Here is a 23,090-nt window from a genome sequence, read left to right on the forward strand (position 1 = left end):
CAGCCCATTGGTCCAGCCTGTCCAGATCACTCTATAGAACATTCCTACCCTCAGATTGATGCTCCCACCCAGTTTGGTGTCATCTGCAAACTTACAAATAGCGACGCTGTTTTCCAAGAAGTGATCAAAACAGGAAAGTCACCAGGAAACGGAGAGGCACCTTCCAGTCACAAGACCAAGAACTACAGACTACTGCGTTCAGAGCTCAGTGACTGAGGCAGCTCTGAATCGCAGCTGTGTCATGCGAAGGGATCGGTTACCCACCTGGAAAGGACAATAGCCGTTCCTGATGTAGGCTGTCCACCCTAGAGGCTCCCATGTCCTACACTGAACTGCCACAGTCTATGGTTTTGTATATTACAGTGCTATCAATTCACCTTGATATGCTCGCATATTCACAATAGAATTGGCAAAATCCAGCAGCTGCCTTGGAGTACTTGAGCCACCCCTGCAGTGGAAAGAGGAGCTTCCCACAGCAAGGACAGCTGGAGAGTCAGAGGGGGGATCAGCACAGCCATCCCAGCGCAAGCCATCCTTGCTTCTGAGCCAAAGCCTTAAATCTCTTGGGACCTAAATTTCAGTGAGTTCACCTCCCATTGAGTTCAGCTTTCAGTAAAGCAGACAACAGATAATCCTTCTCAAAGTGGTGGTGTAAGAGTATTATTCATGATCATCAGCAACACTTATTAATTATATCACAAGTGACTTTTTTTTTTTGAGGTGCATCAGCTCAAACCGATTCCCATGTAAGCCCAGACTTTATTTATTTTCATATTTCTGCATCTGATTGCGTGATTTTATATTATAAAAGCATTCTGTATTTAGAGCTTATCTATCATGGTGCACTTAGATCACAACATGTAAATGAGAACACCACATGCAGTGTAGGAGTGCAAAGCTTAAAAGGTAGATAGATGTCAGTCATTACCTGGAAACCTCTGGGATATTCTATTTCTATCTTCTTGCCCTCCTCATTCTTTAAACACTAAGCTCTCCTTTGGTTGAAAAACAGAAGCAGCTGCAAAAGAGAGATACAAACATAAACAGCAGTCTTCTCCTCAAACTTTAAGGTTGATCATTCTATCAGTCTGAAAACACTGTTTTGTGATCAGCCTACAGTGTTGTGCCACCTGCAGTCAGTTAGGAACTTTGAAGCTCAAAGCCCACCACCAAACAATCCATGACTGTTTTAATCTAGATGATAGAGAAGTGTGTGTACCCTAAGGAGCAACAGCAACCTCCACCTTGAATTGTGACTCCAGGAGAATTCAGCCATATACACGTATCTGCCAACAGGTCTTTGATACATGCAAGTTATTCACATACTATCTGCATACCGATAACAATGTGTGTCCAACAATGCATTTTAGAGTATTAAATCCTTTGTTAGCACTTGTCAAAGCCCCACAATATCATCCGATAGAAGCACACAGGCATAGCACAAACCACTCTGCAGGACCCATCACTGCGGGACTCAAAGAAAGAAAGAATGGTGTGCACCAAAACAATAGACTCCCCAAGTTTCTAGTTTAGAGGACTAGTATTTCCCACTGAAAACACACACACAGAGTGAGTAAGTTTAAAATACTGAACTTGTTGATGACCTCACAGGATTATTTACAAATAAAATAGATCACAAACTGATTGAAAACATTTTCTGTTCCCTCAGATATCCCCCCTTTCCTGTAAATGGAAAAAGTACAAAACTACAAATGCCTTTCCTCTTCTTCCCCCAGCAAAACAACCCTTAGAACAATTAACATAACGGACTGTCAGAAGTGTTCAAACCAAAGTGACAAATGCAGTGAATGGCAGGCAAGCCCAGCCCGACCCACCAGAACACTGCATGCTGGATTTGTCATGCAAATCAAAATGGAACCTGACATGTTCTTTGTTCATTTTCCTTTCAAAAAATCTACTTTAAATGCCTCCCATGTGCCTTGTTTTGGAAGCTGACATTCCAAATGCATCAGTGCAAATTAAGGGAGGGATCCATTTCCAATAAAGACGTTGTGATACATAGTTTCAACAAACCTTGTTGGGAAGACTGGAGAGGCAACTGCTGCAGATTGCACCTGTAGGGTCACTCAATTTGCTGCTGCTGCTTCATTTATGAAGCCTCTTCAGAAAAACTCCATCAGTAGGTCCTTGCAGGAGAAGTTCTGGCAAGCTATTGCAGCTTAATATTTATAGAGTCTGCAAGCAATGGATATATTGTGAATTAGGAATAGTGTTTTTTCTGTAAGTCTTGCCTACATTAAAATGCATGATGGTGAATGTGTGTAAGACAAATATTTAAATTATAAATAGATATATATATATTATTTATTTCTGCTATTTTACTGCCTGAATGCACAAACAATTACAGCTTTTTAGAAGATGCCACCAGATACACAGTATTTTATATATTAACTTATACTATATATGGAGATGCCTTTTAAACAATGAGAGTGATGTTCTGACCTCATGAAAATAATTGGGAAACTTGCACTGACTTCAGCTGAGCCAGTGGTTCATCATTTTTAACAAAACCCTCAAAACATTTACTGAGCATGTGGAGCTTTGGTTTAAAAATACATGAATATATCTGTTAATAAAGCAGCTTGGAATTTACTCTCAAAAAGAAACTAATCCAAACTTCAGACTATATTAACTTCTCTAGTTTTGTAATTAAAACAATTTACATGACAATTTGGTTTTGCTTCTGCCAAACTCAGCAGTCAATCTGCATAAAAAGTGGTTTCACATTTCCACTCTGAACCTCCAATAATTTATATTTAAGACTATGCAATTGGTCAGTTGGACTGCTCCATACCTACATTAATACTGGTACATGTACCCATCCTACACAAATATTATTTTTTCCATTCTGATAGACAAATGCTTGTCTTTGCCAATGCATTGCTTTACTCTTACAGCTTGGCAGCCCTTACCCTGCAGCATTAGATCTGAATGCTTTCCAGAATTTCATTGACTCACTTATCTCTTATTCATATCAATCATTGGTAAAAAGAAACCCCCAAAATAGTATTTTCATTCAATGCCTTAACAGAACTATTATGTGACAATTTACTCTTACATATAGTCTCTTAAAAAAGGCAAGACCTTTACTTTCTTCTCTGCATTAGCTCTGAACTTCAATTTTTATGAATCAGATTTTTCCTCCTACTCATTTTGAGGCTTTCTGTTTCATCTCAGTTGCCCCCAGATCTGAACATCCATACACAGGAAATTTTCAGTGAAGGGGAATGACGCCTCTGGAATTGTTTCCTTGCCTGTTCACATCTGGTACTCAATACAAGATCCATCTGTTTATTCAGAGTCTCCAGGGGCTTGTACAGTAGTGGCTACAAGTGTGCCTTTTAATTTGGTTTTGTCATTTGGCTGTAAGTAGTTGACAGTCTGTCTAAATGCAGCAGGGCAGTTATAACTAGTCAGTCATCATATTCTAGTTGCCAATTCATAATCCAATGGAATGCCAGTCACATTTCAACAATTTAAAACTACATCAGTCATCTCCTCCTACATACTCCCAAATTGTCAACACCATGAAATGTATTGCTTAATTACCTTTAATTTAATTATTCCTTACACATACATTTGCACTCATGATTGTTGCCAGAGCTCTGGAGAGCAGTCTCATGCTAATCTTGATGCACCTCACTAACCTGCCTGGGTTTAAAGAGTAGATGAAATTGTGGCACGTCCTTAGGTGACCTAGATTGGGTGACCTTAGGTTACTAGCGTAAGTAACAAGGAAGGTAAAGATAAAACTTGCTCAGAGCAAAGCCTTATATCTTTTAAACACAAAGATGTCAGTACCAGCATCAATTAAGCTGGAAAGACCACAAATTATGCCACATATACATTTATTTCTCCTTCCAAAAAGTGGGATTAGTATTGGTCACAATTTGCCTCCCGCTGTGTTTCTCACATCCTTCTGTGGAGATGCGTTTAACATGGTAACGGCAACAACCAGTAAAACTACTTCAAGAGTATAGATAATTCAGATTGTAGTGTGCAGAATTATGTATCCCAAGCAGCATTCTGAAAACAAGATAAACCCTTGTAAAAGCCTTCTGAAGCAACATCTAGCACATAAAACCACAGACAACATGTTAACTTTCATTTGAAACACTTAGGTAAACTCTCGTGTGTGAATTCTGTATACCTGTGTTAAGTGGAAAACATTGGGGAAATAGTTTCTGCCCTGATCTTATCATTTAAGTAGTTGCTGATGACAAAATTCAAAATTCTCATCTTATTAAGCTGTACTTGGTTTAGCCACAAAAAAAAAAGAATTGGTCCTGTTAAAACTTACCTCTTACTTAAAGCTGAAATTAATTTGTTAACTAATTAATCTGAGGTTTCATTTTACTATCTATTGGCATATTCTTTGATCCTCCTATATTTTTCCTTTTGATTGACTGAAGCTTTCATTCTTGCCCTGTCATCAGACTTTTTGGTGAGAAACTTCTACTTTCACCTGTAACTGACTTAATTCTCCCATCTTCCATCAGTTTCTCCTCTGTATTTCTCAGTTTAATAATTAAGTTTCCATCAAAAGTTTTTCAGTTGCTGTATCTTTCACAGTTTCCATGACTCCAGAGAACACAATTCCTGAAAGTTCATTTAGAATTATTTTTTGATAGTTCTGCAGCAAGTACTACACATGCTGGATCTCCGAAATTACAGTACGAACTAGCATGAGTCCTGTTCCATTTCCATGTATTAAGCATTCAAACTTCAAAATCTGGTATTTTTTTTTTTCTGTGTATTTTGTTTGGAATCATACATTAAACATAATCCAGCGTAGGTGTTTTTTGTGACTTGGAACCATAGAATCATTTAGGTTGGAAAAGACCTTTAAGATCAAGTTCAACCGTTAACCCAGGACTGCCAAGTCCACCACTAAACCATGCCTTTAAGACTTTATCATATACAGGAGATCTACAGATTTTCTGTTAAAAAGGCAAACAATTCTGGATTAAAATATTAAAAGTCTACAATTCTCTTTTCTGAAGCTCAAGTTTAAAAAGGGGGTTCACAACAAAGATCCACAGTTTCTGAGGTCAAAAGGGACGTGAACTTTTATACACCTCACCTCAAGCACCTTCCATTTTTTGAACACTTATAAATTTGATGAAGACATTCAAAATGAAGGGCACAGACCAACAAGTAAGCCAGATAAAGGTCTATTCTGAGTGCTGTGTGAGCGAAACTGAGCAACAACAGTCCTTCTACACAGAGACTCCATGAGTCCTTTTCCTACGTATGGAGTCTTCAGTGATACATGGAATTTATTCAGGTTTTAACACAGGTGAATAACATTACCTTGTTTTCTTTCAGCAGACACTTCCTTCTGATTTTGATCCAAACTTATATGAATACAGATCTTATTTTAGACTGTCTTTAAAACTAAGTGGATGTTATCCTGAATTTACTGCTTTTACCCTATAAACATTTTTGGTTTAGTTCATTGTAGGAGATTTATTTTTCTGTAATTAATGTTTTTACTGTTGGTACATTTCTGAGCTTACACTTAAATTGATGTCCTGCCTTTCTAGAGCAAATTAATATGTTGGGCCTAGGCTTTTCATAATGCTTTTGAAACAATTCTGGTATTTTTAGTCTACTATCTGAACAGTAAAGACAAACACTACTGCTATAAAGCTACCAATCAAAAATAAAACATTAACTGAAAATCAGGAAATAATTTTCACTGTAAAGAGTCATGAAAGAGACATTAAAACATCACTAAGAGAACTCCCAACAAACAACTCCTGAGCACACACTTTAAGCAATAATGACAAATAGTTATCACACCATGTGAATGCAGCAGATAGGTGACTCAATGGTGCAAAACATACTGTGCATTCACTTTTCACTCTCTACAATAACTCAAGACACATAAGCAACCTGCTCACTGAAAGCTGTGCATTATGGGTGCATTAAGATTCCCCGAGGGCCAAGTTCCTGGAGTACTGTGCTCCTGCAATACATTTGAACAGCTCTGTACAAAAGCAGTCCTCAGCCAAAAACACATGAATGAGAATCACAAGTGGCTGCTCTGTCAATCTTCCGCACATACCACATTCATAGCTATACGTCAGAACACTTAGACTGCTGTGTAAGATCTTAGCTCATCCCTTTGCCTCGCTTCACTACAGTTATTCCCTTACAAGTAAAGTTTATTTTCCCTTTTCTTAGTTCCCTGCTTATAAAAACAGGGCAGCACTAGACATTAATGTGCAGAAAACCGAAGCGAAACAGAGCTGCCACCCAAACAGCAAATATGATCCTGCCATCCTAAATATACCCAGTACTCCACCTACGCACTCTCACACTGTTACCCAGACAGCTGTAGCTGCTCCCTTTCTCCAGTTGCAATACTGCGTAGCCTCTGTTGACTACAGACTGGGAAAACACCAAGTGGGAGTTGACTTTTGCTTTCCAAGCAGGTAGGGAAGAGTAGCTTATCTAATAATTTCCATGGCCTGTTACTGCTGATCAACATTAAATTAATGTTGAAATAAAGATGTCTTTATTCTGAAAAATGGTTTAGTAAATACTGCAGTTGGAATTAATTCAGCATCTAGTGAGGTTTGTTCGTTTAAGTGAAAGAAAGGGATGCCACTGAAATGGATCTGTATTTGGAGTACAGTGGTGCAGCTGTGGGACCCATATCTTCCATCTATGCATGAAGTCTCAGTTCTACTGCATTTATGCATTCTCCTTCTCTGGGTGAGAAACTGTGGAACACCTGGGTTTGGTGGGCTGGACAGAGTGGGAAGGAGAACCTGGAAGCATGAAAACAGAAAGTAGTAAAGTTTGGATGTAACCACAGAAGTGGAGTGTGTAAGGTCTCCTCCATGCTGGATGCCCTTGGATTCCACTGAATGTGGTCACTGGCTCGAGGCCAAAATAACAAAATGGAGCTACCCGGAGACACTTAATGTGGATTTGTTCTCCTCAGCAACACCCTCAATAGCAAACTTCAGTTCCTTACCAATGTGATGTAAGAGTGCTCCCTAATAAATACTGACGCTGGGTTTCATGATGGCCTGAATCTGTAAGCAATTTTTAAAAAGGATTGACCAAAAGTTTATCCCCATCTAGTAAGCACTACTCTTTTGTTCCAGTTATATTTAAAAATAAGTTCTCAGAAGATAAGCTAGATCTGTAGTAGTACTTAGGTAGTTATTGACAATATAGACAGACCCATGTTTAAAGATGTGAGCAAAAGAGTATAATTATACTGACAGAACTTTCATTTAGACTAAGCTCCCAAGTACAGAGATATTTATTTCCCCTTTAGAAAAGGATTTACTTTGTAAATATTCCTGTGCTGAGATACAGTAAGGATTTATTTTGTAAATATTCCTGTGCTGAGGTGTAGTAATCTGGAGGACTGGAAGCTGGAAAGTTAAGTAGGATAGCTATAGGGGTACTACAGACAACGAAGAAAAGCATGTTACTATGAAATGAAGAAAAAAGTCATAAAGTACTATAAAATATGTGTGCACTTACTCATACATATCTGAAAAGGTAAAAATTGCTGCAGTTTAGCCTTTCAAGATGACAGGAATGCTGGGTAGGTACAGGCAGCAAAAAGCCTTAGGAAAAAGGGATTAAGAAGTAGCATATGCTGTCAATCTGCAGAAGACAAACCATCTTTTGGATATAAAATGCAAATCCCATTAACAGTACATGAAAACAAGAATGGATTGGCCATCTCAAGACATAAAATCTGTTATATCATAAAAGCACCTCTGCCAGCTACTTCTGCTTTTACTACCACGGGTTTGTTCCAATAACAACCCTGGTTTGCAAATGATTGTTTCTGCCATTTATCATATTAAACTAATTAAACTGTCCTTTTTTGCATTATTGTAGGATATTTTCTATACCTATAGCAACTATAGCAAAAAAATACACTAGTTGTCATAATCCTTTACTTTTTTTAATTTTATGAGTTAATATCAATTTCAGTAAGGTACAATATATTTCACTGCTTTTTTTTTTTCTACTACTTTATTAGAAAACATATTTTTACTGGCTTGTAGCTATCCTGTCATTTGCTAAATACAGTCAACTTCTTTGTGTTACCTGATGTATACATAAGCAAGAAAAAAGATTAAAATTATGTTTTTTTTAACAAGTGCATTGTAAAATCTATAGGGGTCTATATTATCAGGCAGGTCAAGGACATAACAGTCTTATGCCACAGCTCATTTCTTCTGAAGAAACCATAATGATTTCCACTTTCTAAAAAGGAATATGTATTTTCTTGCTTCTAACTCTGCAAAGTAAGTTACTTGCTATTTTATGCCCTGCACTCTTTCTAGCCATCCATACTATGAAGCCCCAAATATGACATTTCAGAGTTGTTGAGGCTCTTTCAGTTGAACGTATCAACCATACTCTATGCTCTTTAAGTACATATGAACAGCCCAGAGCAGCAGCAGATCTAAACAACTTTAAAAATGAAGGGTCAGTCTATTAACTAAGGAAAATGGGCTCAAGCTATCGAAGCTCTAGTGTTTGACAGTTTCCAGAGGGCTCTCTGTATGTACTCATTTTGCGCTGTGATGTCCTGTCCCATTCAAGGCTAGAGTCTCATCCTTAGTTCTGCTGTTCACAAGCAGATCCGACTCCAATGCCAGAGATTAATTGCCTAATTATCTTTCTTACTCCTGCTTGGAAAGTTGCCCTCTGGCTCCTCCTCCTGGTTTTGAAATTTAGAAGGATGAGCCACCAGAAGCAGCAGAGGCTTGTAAACAGTAGGGAGGAAACAGGAATAGCTTTTAGGCAATAAACAACTTCCAAGGACAAAATAGGAGCCTTTCTCACACATACTGCAATATTTGTTACCTTTTGTCACTTGGCACTGGGTATCACTGGCCCGAAGATCAACCCTGGATTTTTTTTAATTTGGTGTACTGTTGATATCAAGCCTGTGAGTTCAGAAGACTGGCAAATACCCAATGCATCAGAAGGCTCACCAGAAGTCCCCTCGCATTAAGAGCAAAGAAGCTACACATAGGGTCTGCAAAAATGTACAGTGCATTATGCACTGCTGCTGCTAGTAAGTAAAAGCATATTCAGCAACAAGAAGTGGCTGTAGAGAAATTTAGTAGGAAATAGAAGATCAAGAAACCGGAATACTAAGCAGAGACAATTAGGAGAAGCAGGCTCTAAAATGTTTAACAGTATTTTAGAAATAGCACTTTTTGTTAAAAGGGAAGAAAAACAGAATGTAGGTTAAATGGTACAAAGATTAATTTCTAAAAATGTAATAAAATTAAGGTTTAAGCAAATGACAGAAAAGACTGCGTGTAAAACATTAATGCCTGACAAAAATGTAAGGAAAACGAGTAACAAAAAAAAAAAAAGCACAAGGGAGGAAAAGATCTTTCCAAAACAAACATGAAAGACAGAAAAGAGAAAAAGAGGGGAGGACACTGAAAAATAAAAAGAAAGTTTCAGATATTAAATAAGTATTGAGGAACTGTAAAAAAAAAAATCAGATGGGGGAGGAAATAGTGGCTGATGAAGACTTGTGTATATACGTACATTTTCTTAAAACATAGTAAGGTTAATAACAGACAATTGAGACATCACATTAGAATCCCTCTCTGTTGATAATGTAAGGCACATTTACAGCACACCTGACTTTTAACATATGGTTTTCCTCTTAAATATTATCATTCAGTTCATTTTCCTTAACACTAGAATTAGAAAATAAACCAAGATAGTATAGTGCCAGCATTGGAGTTGTATCTGGTTTGAAAATTCAAGGCTGTGTTTTCATACACAAACCATTTTTCCCCTACCTTGTACTCTCGAAAAGTTTCGCAAAAGAAAGCAAATAGAACGCGATGGCTGTCAAAGCCTTTTACATATCAAGCTTGCCGCACCACTGATAAGGACTTAATTAAATAAAGCCATTGCTGAATTTTCCCATTGCACAGTTGGACTCTATCACATTTTCTCACACAGGTGAGGCAGCCAGGCTTCTGCCCTGCAGGCCCGACCCAAACGCGTGGCTCAGCGTCCAGGGCCAGCGGTCAGGGCTCCGAAGGTAGCCACAGCAGCACAACTTTTATTACCCCATGGACTGCACGGGTTCTCACTAAGCAATGAAAGGTGGGAATAAAACCAGAAACGTTTTACTGCACCTATGGGCCATTTCTTGTGCTGTCCTCTGAGGAAACCTCACGGTTAACTAAAGTTAAAACTACGGGATACCAGCAGCACCTCACGTCTGACCCAGCGTAACCATTTTTACCAAAAACGGATACCGACTTACACCCAAGCCTCTATTTCGAATAACTTGGCTCTTTCAACGACGGTGCCGCAGCTCCTGAGGGCAGCCGAGCGCTCCCTCGGGGACGCCGTCCGCAAGGGGCAGCTCCCCTCAGGCGAGAGGGGCACCTGTACGGCCGCGGATGCAGCGGGACATGGCGCTCGGAAAGGGGCGCAGCCACGGGCAGGGGCACGGACAGTCCGGCTAGGGCACGAACGGAAAGCCCGGCGGGGGCGGGCAGAGCCGCGGGGCCAGGGCAGGAGCCGGGAGCGGGGAGGCGAGGGACAACTCCGGGCGGCAGGCGGAGACGGCCCGCTCTACCCAGCATGCCCCGCGCCGGAGAGCGAGCGGCGTTTCCCGCGAATTCAGTTCAAAGGAGGGGGAGGGGAGAAGCGCCAAGCGGCGAAGCGCACCGACCAACCAAACTCTTCCAGAACCATCCGTGCGTCACGCGGGGGCGGGCCCCGCGCCGGCCAATGCGGCGGTGCGGCGCCATCTTCGGAGCCAATGGGCGAGTGGGGGAGGCGGGCGCGTCGTGGTCGTCGGGTTCGGCTGGTCGTAGCGCCGAGGAGAGCGGAGCGGAGGAGACTTAGAGGAGTTGGAGCTCGGCGCTTCCCCTCCCCCCTCCTCACCCCACCCGCCCCAGCCGCCCCCTCCCTCCCCGCTCGGTCTCCGTCCTGCCGGGGCCCTCTCGGGGGCCAGGCCCATGGCTCCTCAGAAGCACGGTGGAGGTGCGGGGCCCAGCTCGGGCTCCGCTGGCGGCGCCGCCGGAGGAGGAGGCGGCGGCGGAGGCGGCGGAGGCGGCGGCGGCGGGGGGTTCGGGGGCTCCGCTGCGGCGGCGGCTCCCGGCGGTAAATCCGGTGGTGCCGCGGGCGGCGGCGGCGGCGGAGGAAGCAGTTACTCGGGCGGCTCCTCGGCCTCCTCGGCGGCGGCGGCGGCGGCGGCGGCGCTGCCCCCCGTGAAGAAGCCGAAGATGGAGCAGATCCAGGCCGACCACGAGCTCTTTCTTCAGGCCTTCGAGAGTGAGTACCGGGCCGGGGGAGGAAGTAGGGGCCCGAGCCGGCGGGACCGGCCGGGGCCGCCGCAGAAAGGGCGGGAGGAGGAGGAGGGGAGGGCTGTGGAGAGTAGGGGCTTCCGGGGGTAAACACGGTCGGGGGAGGGAGGGAGCTGGGACCGGAGCGGGGGCGCGGGGCCGGTAGGGGGCTCGGCCGGGGAGGCGGGGGCCCGGCGGGCCTGGGGCGGAAGCGAGGTCCGGGGGCCGGTGTGCGGGCAGGGCGGCGAGCGGCTGCCGGGGCCGGGGCCCGCTGCCTGCAGGGCGGGGGCGTGCGGCTGCGCCCAGCCCGTGAACTTGGTGTCTCAGTCGCAGTTCCCGTCGGGCTTTCGGGGCGGCCGGTTCCCTGCCCTCCTCTAGCAGCCCGCGGGGGAGCCGGGAGCCAGGAGGCGCTTCCCTCCCTGGCGGCTGCCATTCGAGCCCCTTTCGGGGGCAGGATGTGATGAAGACTTCACTGTACTTGGCTCTTTGTCTGGCAATAATTGTCCCTTAGTTGAGATTTCGTATTGGAAATTGACCTTTGCGACCTACTGATCACCCTGTGGCGGCTCCAGATAGGAGGAAAAGCCCCTTGGATGCACCAGAAAGTTGTTTATGGAGGTCTGATTCAGAAGCACAGTGTAACAGTAAACTTACAGTAAAAGATTTCTGTTCAATTGCTAGGATCTGAAGGAAATTTTTAATGCCCTACTGAATGTACGATCCTGTTCTGGTGTTGGTGCTGTCACAGCTCACACTCCCTTGCTATAGACAGTGACGGTGAGAAAGCGTTGGAGCTTTTGATGGTGACTCAGACCCTTAATAATGTGGGGTCCTTTGAACCTTAGCCTTGTTAACAAAGCTCAGTGTTCAATACATACTGTATTGCAGATAGGTCAAGTGCCGAACGAGTTTTAAGAGGTTTGCACCGTGTCGGTGTCTGAAAAGGGGGGAAAAAATTCTCTTGCCCACGCCTCTGTCAGACAAGGGAAGCACAGAGCAGGGCAGGTAGTGATCAGGAGTAACTTACAGTATAAATGTGTCATAGTGTGTCAACTTTATATCGTGGGAAGACTGCAGTAAGTAAATAGTGGATTAGAAAATCTGAATACATGTAGTATGTATTGAATCATGTTCTTCCCGAATGTTTTCGTCCCTTTTCAAGGTCATATGCTAGAAAAAGATAAAATATTTATTTTAAGCTTTTGCTAGGTAATACGAACTTGTGAAACGTATGTCTGTCTGCAGGTTGAAATGCGTGTTTCAGAATTTTGCTGCTTGGGAAAACTAAAGTCGGTGCAGCAGTGTGCTGTCTTTGAATTAAATTGCATCCTTCTGAATCTAATTTAATGTTTTCAAACCTCTCTAGATTATAATTGTGTCATGCTCTTTTGACCACTAAAAAAACCTGGGGTATTTCTTTAAAAGTGGTGACTATTCTGTATTTTCAGTCTCTAGCAAACTGCATGTTTCTTAGTTCCTTTCTTTCCTGTCTTTTATCTTGATTTGAAAAGTAGAGATTTTATTATGATAATTTGCACTAAGGAGAATTTTACTGGTTTTTATCAGACTTCTAAAAGGAAATACTGGGATAATTTTAAGATTTTCTTCTCTAATAATAGATTCTTTGGGGTCTTGTAATTGTAAGTGTAGAAATAAGGCTGCATCCTATCTTTAAAAAGGGATAAAGGACATAAAATGCTGTCGTCTTTCACTTTAATCATGGAATTCCATAAATCACAATAAGGTTTCCAGCTATTTGCAAAAAATGTTTTGCAGTCATATGAAAATAAAGTTTTATATTTCTTTAAAATATAGTTGTTTGTTTTCTTTATGTGGGAAGTGGAGGCAGTGTTAGCAGCCTTAGCATAGGCATCAAGGCATTCTCCATTCTCTTTTTCTCCACTAATGTGTTGTATGCAGTCATTTCTACGTTTCTTGTTGACATTACCTAATGAGGCTGGCTTTTATTTCAGTTAAAAAGGGTGTATTTCAGTTTAGGTTGGAGGTCTTGTTAGATACAGCCTGATCCGGACAAAAACCTTTTTTTGTCTTGATTTCACTGAATTGGTTAAAACCGAACTTAAGGTCCTCTTTTCTGTAGGCAAGTCTTGATCTTTTCAACTTCAGTTATTGCACCTATTTCAAATGATGCTGCTACCCTTTCGTGTTGGCATGGCTGTATTATCCTCCCTTGTTTGTGCTTTGAAACTGTAGTTGCTTTACCAGGTTCAACAATTTCCTGATCCTATGAGTGTGAAAGGTTTGGGGAATTGATTTCCTAGCTTAGCGTGGTCTGTAATGTGTCATAGTCAACTGACAGTCCCTGTTCTTGTTTTGATACCTTGTAGAAGTGACCTTGGTATTTTCCAGAAGGATGAAACTGAATCAGAGACAAAATTGTCTTGACTATGTAAACTTAATATATACAGTTTTGGTATTATATTGGTTATGTTTGTTAACTTCGTGAAGGAAACTTTACCGATTCAACAGTAGGTTATAATGTGTTGAGGTACCTTTTTCTGCCCTTTTATGATATAAAGCCAGTAAGAAATGTATTTTGTGGAAAGCAGGAGCAGTCATAGTTGAGTTGTGACTACTGATTTATGGTAGCTTAAACAAGAAGTTGCTTTGTGTTATACAGTAGGTGGAGTAACCTTTGACTTGTTTACTTGGAGTTCTTTGGACATAGTGATGCTTCACTTAAATGATGTGTAAACTTGTTTAGCGAAATAAAATCAACATGCTATATTAAACGTCTTTTATCATTATAAGGCTGTATTTCAGGGGGTATAACAAGTTGGATAACATGTGTTTCTTTTTCTTAGAACCAACACAGATATACAGATTTCTACGTACCCGGAATCTAATAGCGGTGAGTAATTGGTCTTTATCACTCCTTTACTTCAGTCTTGTAGGAAACTTTAATTTGAGCATAACCTTTTTTTTTTTTCTTGCAGCCAATATTTTTGCACAGAACTCTCACTTACATGTCCCACAGAAACTCCCGAACAAATATCAAAAGGTAAAATTGGTTTTGAATGGTATTCCTAAAATGTTAAGCAAGTAGCAGAAATCCAGAAAATAGTGAAGGGTGACTTCTTTTCATGTGGTGTGTAAAACATTACCTTTTCTTTTTTAATAACTTAAAAAATGTATACATCGCTTTACAGTTGATTTCTGAAACCAAAGAACTCAGCAATGTTAAGGGTGTGTGTGACTTCATGCTTGTGACTTCTGTTGATACTGGGAGTGCTTGAATGTGGATAGTCTGCAAAATGCTAACTAATTGTTCCTTGTTAGTTTTCTGTTTTGGGGGAGAACTTCTTAAAAAAAAAACCAAACTGTCAAGGTCTGAGCTCTGGTAATCAATGATGCTTGATCATAATTATATCAAATGTTTTATTTTAAACTGTAACCTAACCACTTCTTTAAAAAAAAAAAAAACCACAAAACAAACACAAAACTGTTGGCTTTGTCAATTAGTCTTGGAAGTATCCAGTAATTATTTCTGTAATTATTTTAAAAGTGAAAAATGAAGGTCAGTTCATAGCACTTTACAAAAAATCCAGCAATGTGTTTAAAAGGTTGCTTTGAACTGGATACATCTGAGAAATGGGCTTCGGTTTTGACATTGCAAAGTAGACATTCCTATCATGTGAGGTGCTACAGCTGCATCTCAATAGACGTTAATAAATATATATACTGCGGCGTGAAAAGTGCTGTGTACATTATTAGCAGAATTGCAAAGTCCTTTCAGTTATTTCCCCCTCACTGAAAACTGGTTGTAACACTTGGGATTTTTTAGTAGCCTGAACACTTATTTTAAAACATTTTAACACTAAAGTTCTTATAGCTTGGAAACAGTTGCTGTGGGACTGGAATATTTAATTGTGAACGTTTAAGGAATAGCAATAAAATCTGATTATGCAGACAATTCTAATTTAAACTATTTGCATCTAAGGAAGGTCATATTTCAATGATCTGTTGAGCAGTAGAATTTGTATGTTTTTATTTAAATTAAAGAAGCTGTATTTGGCATTCTTGGATGTTGTTTAATGTTCTTGCTGTTAGTTTTAGTGCTACAATATAACTTGTTTTGAAAATTGAACCTGTAGCATACAACTTCAGGTACTTGGGTAATGATCAGATTTTATTTCTTTCTTTAAAAAAACCTTGAAGTTGCAGCTTGCTTTTTCTTACAAAAGTTACCAAAGAGAATTGTTTGCTTATTACAAAATAAGGCAGGCCCAAATTTTAAGAAATAATGTTCAGGGTGTTTTGTGTTGGTTTTTTTTCTTTGTTTGTTTTTAAACTAGAAGTGTGCAGCAGGAAGTTCTTGCTTACATTAACTTATAGCTGATTGAATTGCGTATGTTCTTTTACCTGTATCTGTTTCTTTGGATATCTGCTGTAGTTGCTGGGAAACAAGAAATGGTACTTTGCATGTACATTGTGCTGTCCACTGTTCCAAATTGCAGTTCAGATTCAGCTGCGCAAGTAATGCTTATTTTCTTTTTGAAACCTACCTACTGATTTTTACTAGTTCCCTTAACACTTTGTTTTAGAACTGTGGTTTTAGTGAGGTGGTGTTCTAATAACAGACAGATTAATAATCGTTTCACTCGCTAGTACTGACTTCCTGAAATCATTCTGGCAAAATACGTTTAGGAAGATTTAAGTAAAACATTTCATATGTTTTCTTTGTAAAAACACAACAATGCAACAGAAGTGAGCTACCATAGTTGAGGGGGAGGAAAAACAGAAAATAATTTTGAAGGTGTTCTCTCCTGGGTTACACCCTCCCACCTTTCCATGCTCTGTCAGTGCAGTGGTCCTTCTCTTTCAGCCTAGTTAAAACCACAAAAGCTGGAATTTAAAGGTAGTTTGGACTATTCAGATGTAGTGGCAAAACAGTCAACTGAATTTACAGGGTAGATTAGCAGGACAGTTGTTTGCTCATCTGGGCTTGTAAACACTTTCAAATACGAACAAGACCTTAATTGCCATTCTTCATACAATAGAATAAGGTGTGTGAGCCTGTTATTCTAGTGAAAAAGGGGGTTTAAAAGAGGAAAAATACCCAAACTAGAGTAGAACGTCATCTTGAGGCTTATATTAGGAAAAAAAAATATGTAACTGGCTTCAGTATAGTGCAAGTGTTAGTAGAGTTCTCTTTGCAAAAAAGCGTCTTTTGGAACTGCATCATGATGAGCTTGCTTATGTGGACCATAACTATACATGTATATTTATTTATTCCCCTAAAACGTCTTAATTCTGCCATTTTAAAATTGCTAATTGTTGTTTTGATTGCCATTTCAGTAAACGGTATCATGTGAAATATAAAGAACTTATCTCCAAACTTTATAGAACTCGCCTATCGAAACTGTAATTATAGCTCCACATCTTTTATCTCTAGCTCTACGGTAGTCTGAGAAAAATGCCAGACAAATTTGTCACTTGGAGGTAGGGAAGTAAAACTGCATTTTTACAAGAAATTATCTGTTGATATTGATCCATGTGTTTAATGCTGTGAAGGTGTTTATAAAAGACGAGAACGCTTAGAGTGCAGAGACATGTTGATAGGAAATAAGTTAATGGGCGTGTGTCAGCTTGGGCTAAAAAAGTACTGAAGTTGCTTATTATTAGAGAGGCAATGTGCTTTGGTTAAGTGTTAACTGATAGAGAATTAAAATGGGCTTTCCACCTGTGGGTCTGTTTTCAGGTGTTATACTACTTTATTAGACCAAACGACTGCATTGGAAATGAAGTTTTAACTGTTAATAGAAGTTGCTTCCCATACAGTATGTGGATAAAGGAATAATTTTTTTATTTATTGGCATGTTGTGATGTGACTTTTAATGCTTTGTTAATTATTACTGTGCTTCACTGGAGGAAGAGTGGGTGGAGAAAGGAATGCGCAAGATGCGCATACTTGCAGCACAAGTAAATGCTGTCTTGAAAATCCTGGGTGATAGGGATGGTCATTACCAAAAATTTTGTCTGTTATGCATGGGAACATGGTAACATAAAAATAGTAATTCAGTTGAAAGGCATTTCTCTGTTTTTTATGTTTCTTACAAGTTAACTTCAAAGGGAACAGTAGTGATTTAATGAGGGGTTTGGTTACTTTTTTTTCAAAGTTTTTCTCAAACTTTTTTTTTAGGGGGACTCTTGTTTTGACTAATGTGAATTTCAGATTAGGAAAGGTTGTGTCCTTGTTCTTTCTTGGGTCAATAATGCTCAGAAACATTAAATGCAAGCTGTGTCAGTTATTAGTATATTTTATGAAAGATTGTTAAACTTTCCTCCATTCCTGAAACATGTTTGTCTCCTAGCTGCCTTCTGGCTTATATTCCAAGGATGACATAACTTTGCTCTAGAGCTGTTTGAAGCAATTCTTTAGTCTGAAGAAAGCCTACTAAAGAGAAGTGTGCTGCTTTGCGATACTGATGAGCTTGGGCAGAGTGCGGGCAGAGATTTTTTTACCTTCGAGTCTGAAACTTGCCACAAAGTTCATGTTAATCCATGTTTTGGTGTAGGTGGATCAGTTCTTGAATCTGTCATCTGTGTGAACTTTAGGCTGAGTAGAGCTTTGAATCGGTGATCACCACATAGACCATAATTATTTTTCTCCTTGTTATCTGACTGCAGCCCTGCTTAGTGTTTCTTGTCCAGTGTTACTATTCGGTGACCGTGTGATTTGTAACTATATCATTCAGATGCATTACATGCTGAATGTGTACAATGTATGACATAAGTGTTTCTTGAGTCAGAATATTTCTGTAGGTGACGCTTCCCGCTTCCCCAGAGCACATCATCATCGTGTGTTCCCCCCTGGCCCCAAGAAATCCAGTATTTGGCAACAGCTTGTTTTATTATTACTTCATTTCTCTACGGCATAAATGTAAAGGAAGGATGCCTCCACAGCTCTTGCGTTGTCACTCTTGTCTAGTGCAATTTTGTTGGCACCTAGGTCCAGGCATTAACTTTTCCTTTAAAGAAAAACTGAAAGACTATTTTGGGAACTCAAATAACGTCTGTTCATGAGTGAACTTTATTTAGCAATGAACATTAAATTGCACGTATGGTAGAACAGGCTGAACATATGAGCATGAACAGACTGATGTCAGAAGTACGGAGAAAAATGATTTGAAGCGATTATTCTCTGTGACACTTGTCATTGGTTGTTGCCCCCCCCCCCCCCATTTCCTGTGAGTGCTCCAGAAGTAGCTTCAGAATTTGCTGTTCCTTGTGTTATGTCCATTTAATATAAATTTGTGGAGAAAGAAGGTGGGGGGGGGTTATAATTGAGGTTTTAACTGTTCTGTCAGCTAAGGTTTAAAGTGTTTTTCATTATTATATTCAAGATTAAAATAGTAACAACTGAAGAGCTGACATGTAAATTCCTAGTAGGTATAAGTGTTACTAAAGTGGGAAGATTTTCATTGACCAAAGCTGAAATGTGGTTAGACGTGTTCATTGCAAGGTTGGAGTATGGTGCTGTTACATGACACTTACGAGCAGTAGGATTACTTCTGAAAGATGTTTTTAATTCTTTGTATTATTTTGATACTGCTTGAGAAGCTGTATTGCAGTTGTATATACCTACAACATGGATGTGCTACTAAGCCTAAAAAGGTATGAAAAGGGTGCTTTTTGAACAGAAGGCTAAAATCATATAGAGAGACCGTTTTAGATTGAAACTCAAGTCAAAGTTCAGGCTGAATAAATTTTCTTGTTATATGTTATGGGAGTAGGGGCTCTGTGAAACTGATCTGTCTGCTTTTTCTTCACAGGAAAACATTCAAAGTAGATGATATGTTATCAAAAGTAGAGAAAATGAAGGGAGAACAAGAATCTCACAGGTATTGTCCTTCATACGTATTTGTGTGTGTCTGTACAAATGAGCACGTGCATGTGCTAAATCAAAAGTCATAGAATCATTTAAGTTGGAAAGGGCCTTTGAGATCATGGAGTCCAACCGTTAACCCAGGATGCCAATTCTACCACTAAACCATGTCACTAAGCACTGCATCTATGCATTTTTTTAATACCTCCAGGGGTGGTGATTCCACCACCTCCCTGGGCAGCCTGTGAGTCTTTTTGACTGATAAAATGAAAGTGATAAAGAGTAATTATTAGAAAGAAGGTATTTGCTGTTTGAAATGTTGCTTTCAAAATCTTAAAATGTGTGTTTGTGTGCTGGTCACTTAAAAACATGAAGAAAGCAATATAAGATAAACTTTCAATATTTGTTTTGCTGTTTCTTAAAATGTGTATAGAAGTGTCAAATTTGTCTTAAGTTTTTTTTAAGATTGTCAGTTGTGTCAGTAACAAATCTCTGTGTGTTGGAATTAGAGGAAAAAAAAAAAAAAGGGAGGGGGGCAATTTGGGAAAACTACCATGAAGTTACACTATTTGGGGTTTATATGGTTGTATACTTGTTACGTTTAACCTTATGTTCATAGTTAGGTTTAAAAAAACCCTACAACAACAAAACAAAACCCCCTGAAACGTAACAATATTTAAAAGATCTTGCCTATCTCAAGCCGTAATAGGATAATTAGTTATAAAATGTTTCTATTAAAGGCAGTAAAACTTTCAATTTTCCCTTCAGATTTTCTTGTGAGAAATATTGCTTAGTCTGAAATTTTTCTTGTGGTTAGACTTCACATATATCTCATGTTGAACCTTTGCATAGTTCTATTTGAATAATAGTGTTCCCTCTTTAACAAACAGATAATTTCAAATCTTAATTCCATATGGAACTGTCATTTGAGGGACAGCTTGTTCTGTGAATTCTAATTGTGAAATAGTAACTACCTTTATACTGGTGTACCTATTGGTTTTGTCTTGTTAATTTTTTTCTGTACAAGAGTTTACTTTATATAACACACTTAAATGTTGGATAAAACTCAGTATTGCATTTTGTGGTCTTTCAAATGTACGTATCTAAGGAGACTTTTTTTTCTCCCAGAACTTGTATTTAAATATTGGTGATTAGTTAGGCTTCAATCACATACAAATCAAGGTACCAGAGAAGCTGCCATTCATGTACATTTTCAATGGTATAATATTCGTTGGACTCAATCTTGACAGTCTTTTCCAACCTTAATGATTTTATGTTTCTGTATTTTATCAGGTCTTACTTCTGTGCTTCAGAAAAAAGTACTGAACTCTTGCTGAATTTGCCATATTGTATTTGGCAAAAGTCAAAGTTCAGCAGAGATGTGAAACTTGGGAGTGATGCATTTCAGTTCATTTGCATTCATTAGCCTACCTTTGTAATGATGGCAAAAGAAGGCATAGCAAATGTGCCTGCTGTGTTGTTTCTAGATGTGTTTCCTAGTGATGAAATAAAATGGTATGAAAAGCTTAATCACCAGGAAGTGGTGTGGCATACAATGTGTTTGTGATAGATGATGACCATAATCTATTTTTCCCATATTACTTTCTTTCTGTACGAATTAAACACCTAAGCTTTTTGTGAAAGTATGTATGATGGAAATTAACCAATGCATTGTAAGACTTTCTGAATATTTTATTTTTCTAATCCATACAGTTCTGTCAGGGATCTAGTTTAGTCCTGAAGTTTGGCTTTGTGTTCTTTTTCGGTAGAAAAATTATAGATTATTTGCCAAAACTCTTCTATTTAATATACCGAATAGATCATGAAATACAAAGCATTCTGGAAATTCTAAAACAAACTCAGATCTTTTAAAGATTAATCTAAGTTGCTGGATGTGTGAAGACCTGTTGAGATGGGTTTTTTGTGGTCTTCACTTGTTTTTTAACCAGCTGTTCTTTTTCCATAGTGTTTGCAAATAATTATATATTACTCCAGAGGCAGACATACTAGATGCAGTTTAGTCTGCTGAAACAAACGTATAAATTTTGTGTTCTAAGAGGTTTTATAGATTTACTGGATATTATTTTTCTTAATTATCATTTGCTCTGTATATTGTGGCTACTTGCTAGGTAAATATTCTCTTTTCAAGGATAAAGATAATCTTGAAACAAAACAGTCATAATACTGATTCATGTGTTGGTTTTGTGCTTTCAAAACTGTCAAAAAATGTTAGTCTGGAATTGGTCTGGAAAAGTAAAGTGGTTGAATGATGCGAGGTGGTATAGATGCAGTGTTTTGAATGCTCAAGATGTTGGGCACTTTCACTAATCATCTCAGTGCTCCTGGGAATGTTTGAGTTTAAAATCAGGCATTGAATGTCAGGTTGTGTCTTGTGGAGAAGTCAGTGAAGGTGCTCAGTACTGTGGTGTTCTAGTGTAACGTATTTTGTTCAATATTCTATACTTCAGAAATACTAAGTGGGTTTGAGGCTCATTTTGATGTAGGTTTATGAAAGCTTGCTTTAAGCTGAAATGTATTCTGAAATTAACAATTTGAGATAAAATGCATCTACAGTCAGCAGAATAGTCTAGGCTGTGAGCAGCAGTGCTGTGAAACAAAACATGCAATTGTTATTTTGATTGCATGTGTTGTGGATGACACAGACTTGATGTGACTGCTGATCTTTATTTCTAAGGCTATAGCTTCCTCATGGTAAAGATTCTCCTTGCTAAACTTAATACTAGTTAAAAAAAAAATTCAATACCAGGTGCATGGTTCAAGGTGAAGTTCTAGAAAATTTCCACCAAAACTCATCTCTGTTGCTGATGAATGTCTAGGAAATACGTTTGTCTGCTTGTGAAGGCAAGATCTCACGTCTTCAGACGATGCTTTCCTACTGTAGTGTTTAAACCCCTACTTTTTTTTCAGTTAATTATCAAGTCATAGAATACACAGAGAGAATCAGTCTGTAAAGAGAAAACTGGTCTACATCTCTGCATCAATTGCAATTGCTGTATCCAGGCAGTTTCCAAGTTAGAAAGATGGATGACTTAATTATAGTATTGCCTCCTGTGTAGGCCTGTCCTAAACAGCGGTGAATGGAGTGGCTGCTGTGAGAAGAAAGTATTTATTTGATCTAACATTTCCTTTCTTTTTTTCTGTTTAGCTTGTCTGCTCATTTGCAACTTACATTTACTGGGTTCTTCCACAAAAATGGTATGTTTGCTAATTCATTCATTATACTGTTAATTTGTAGAGCACCTTTGAAATTAATATAGATCTGTGAGGCGAATATTTGAGTATTTTTAATCTCTGCTGTTTGGATGCAGATTTTAACACATTTAAGCTCGGACTGTCCCATTAGTTAAAATACTTTCAGTAGCGCTTTAAATATGTTGTAGTGTAATTGTAATGTTATGCAGATAAGCCTTCTGGGGTTTTAGTCGAAACAGTGTTTTTGAGAAATACTTAAGGTCATCGTCTATTCAAACTGAAACAGACCTTGAGAAGTTCCTGAAGAAAAGTCTTTTTCTAGGAGTGTGTCTTTTGGGGTATTTGAAGTAGCTTTAAGATACTCTCAGCCTTCAAATACTTAAAAGGTTCAATGTGTTTTATTTTTGAGAATAATTTTTGTCCAGTAGAGCCTAGAAAGGAGGCAAAGGCTGTGTCAGCGATTGTAAAAGCAACAGAAGTCCGTTTTTTAGTGACTTCCAGTCATTCTGTTATGTCTTCTATGCACATAAGTCAAAATAGGCATACTGGAGTTCACGGACCAGCATGAAGGGTTCTGTTCCTTTAACGAAAGCAGAAGTGACCTGTGTTGTGCTGTATAGAAATGGTAAATTCACTGTCTTTTTACTTCCCTGAAAAAAATTAGCTGTTTATCTATCAAAACAAAG

General features: G+C 39.3%; 1 protein-coding gene across 1 annotated transcript in view; it reads left to right on the forward strand.

Annotated features, from left to right (window-relative positions):
• Positions 1-3,987: 3,987 nt before the first annotated feature.
• The window catches only part of SUZ12 (SUZ12 polycomb repressive complex 2 subunit), a 40,654-nt gene continuing 21,551 nt past the window's right edge, over positions 3,988-23,090 (forward strand). The window contains exons 1-5 of the mRNA XM_080378084.1: positions 3,988-11,331; positions 14,168-14,214; positions 14,300-14,364; positions 19,139-19,207; positions 22,358-22,407. Coding sequence (XP_080234210.1) covers positions 11,016-11,331; positions 14,168-14,214; positions 14,300-14,364; positions 19,139-19,207; positions 22,358-22,407 — 547 coding nt within the window. The 5' untranslated portion in view covers positions 3,988-11,015. The remainder of the gene's footprint in view (positions 11,332-14,167; positions 14,215-14,299; positions 14,365-19,138; positions 19,208-22,357; positions 22,408-23,090) is intronic.

Source organism: Falco punctatus (genome assembly GCF_963210335.1).
Source record: "Falco punctatus genome assembly, chromosome: 1".
Taxonomy (NCBI): Eukaryota; Metazoa; Chordata; class Aves; order Falconiformes; family Falconidae; genus Falco; species Falco punctatus.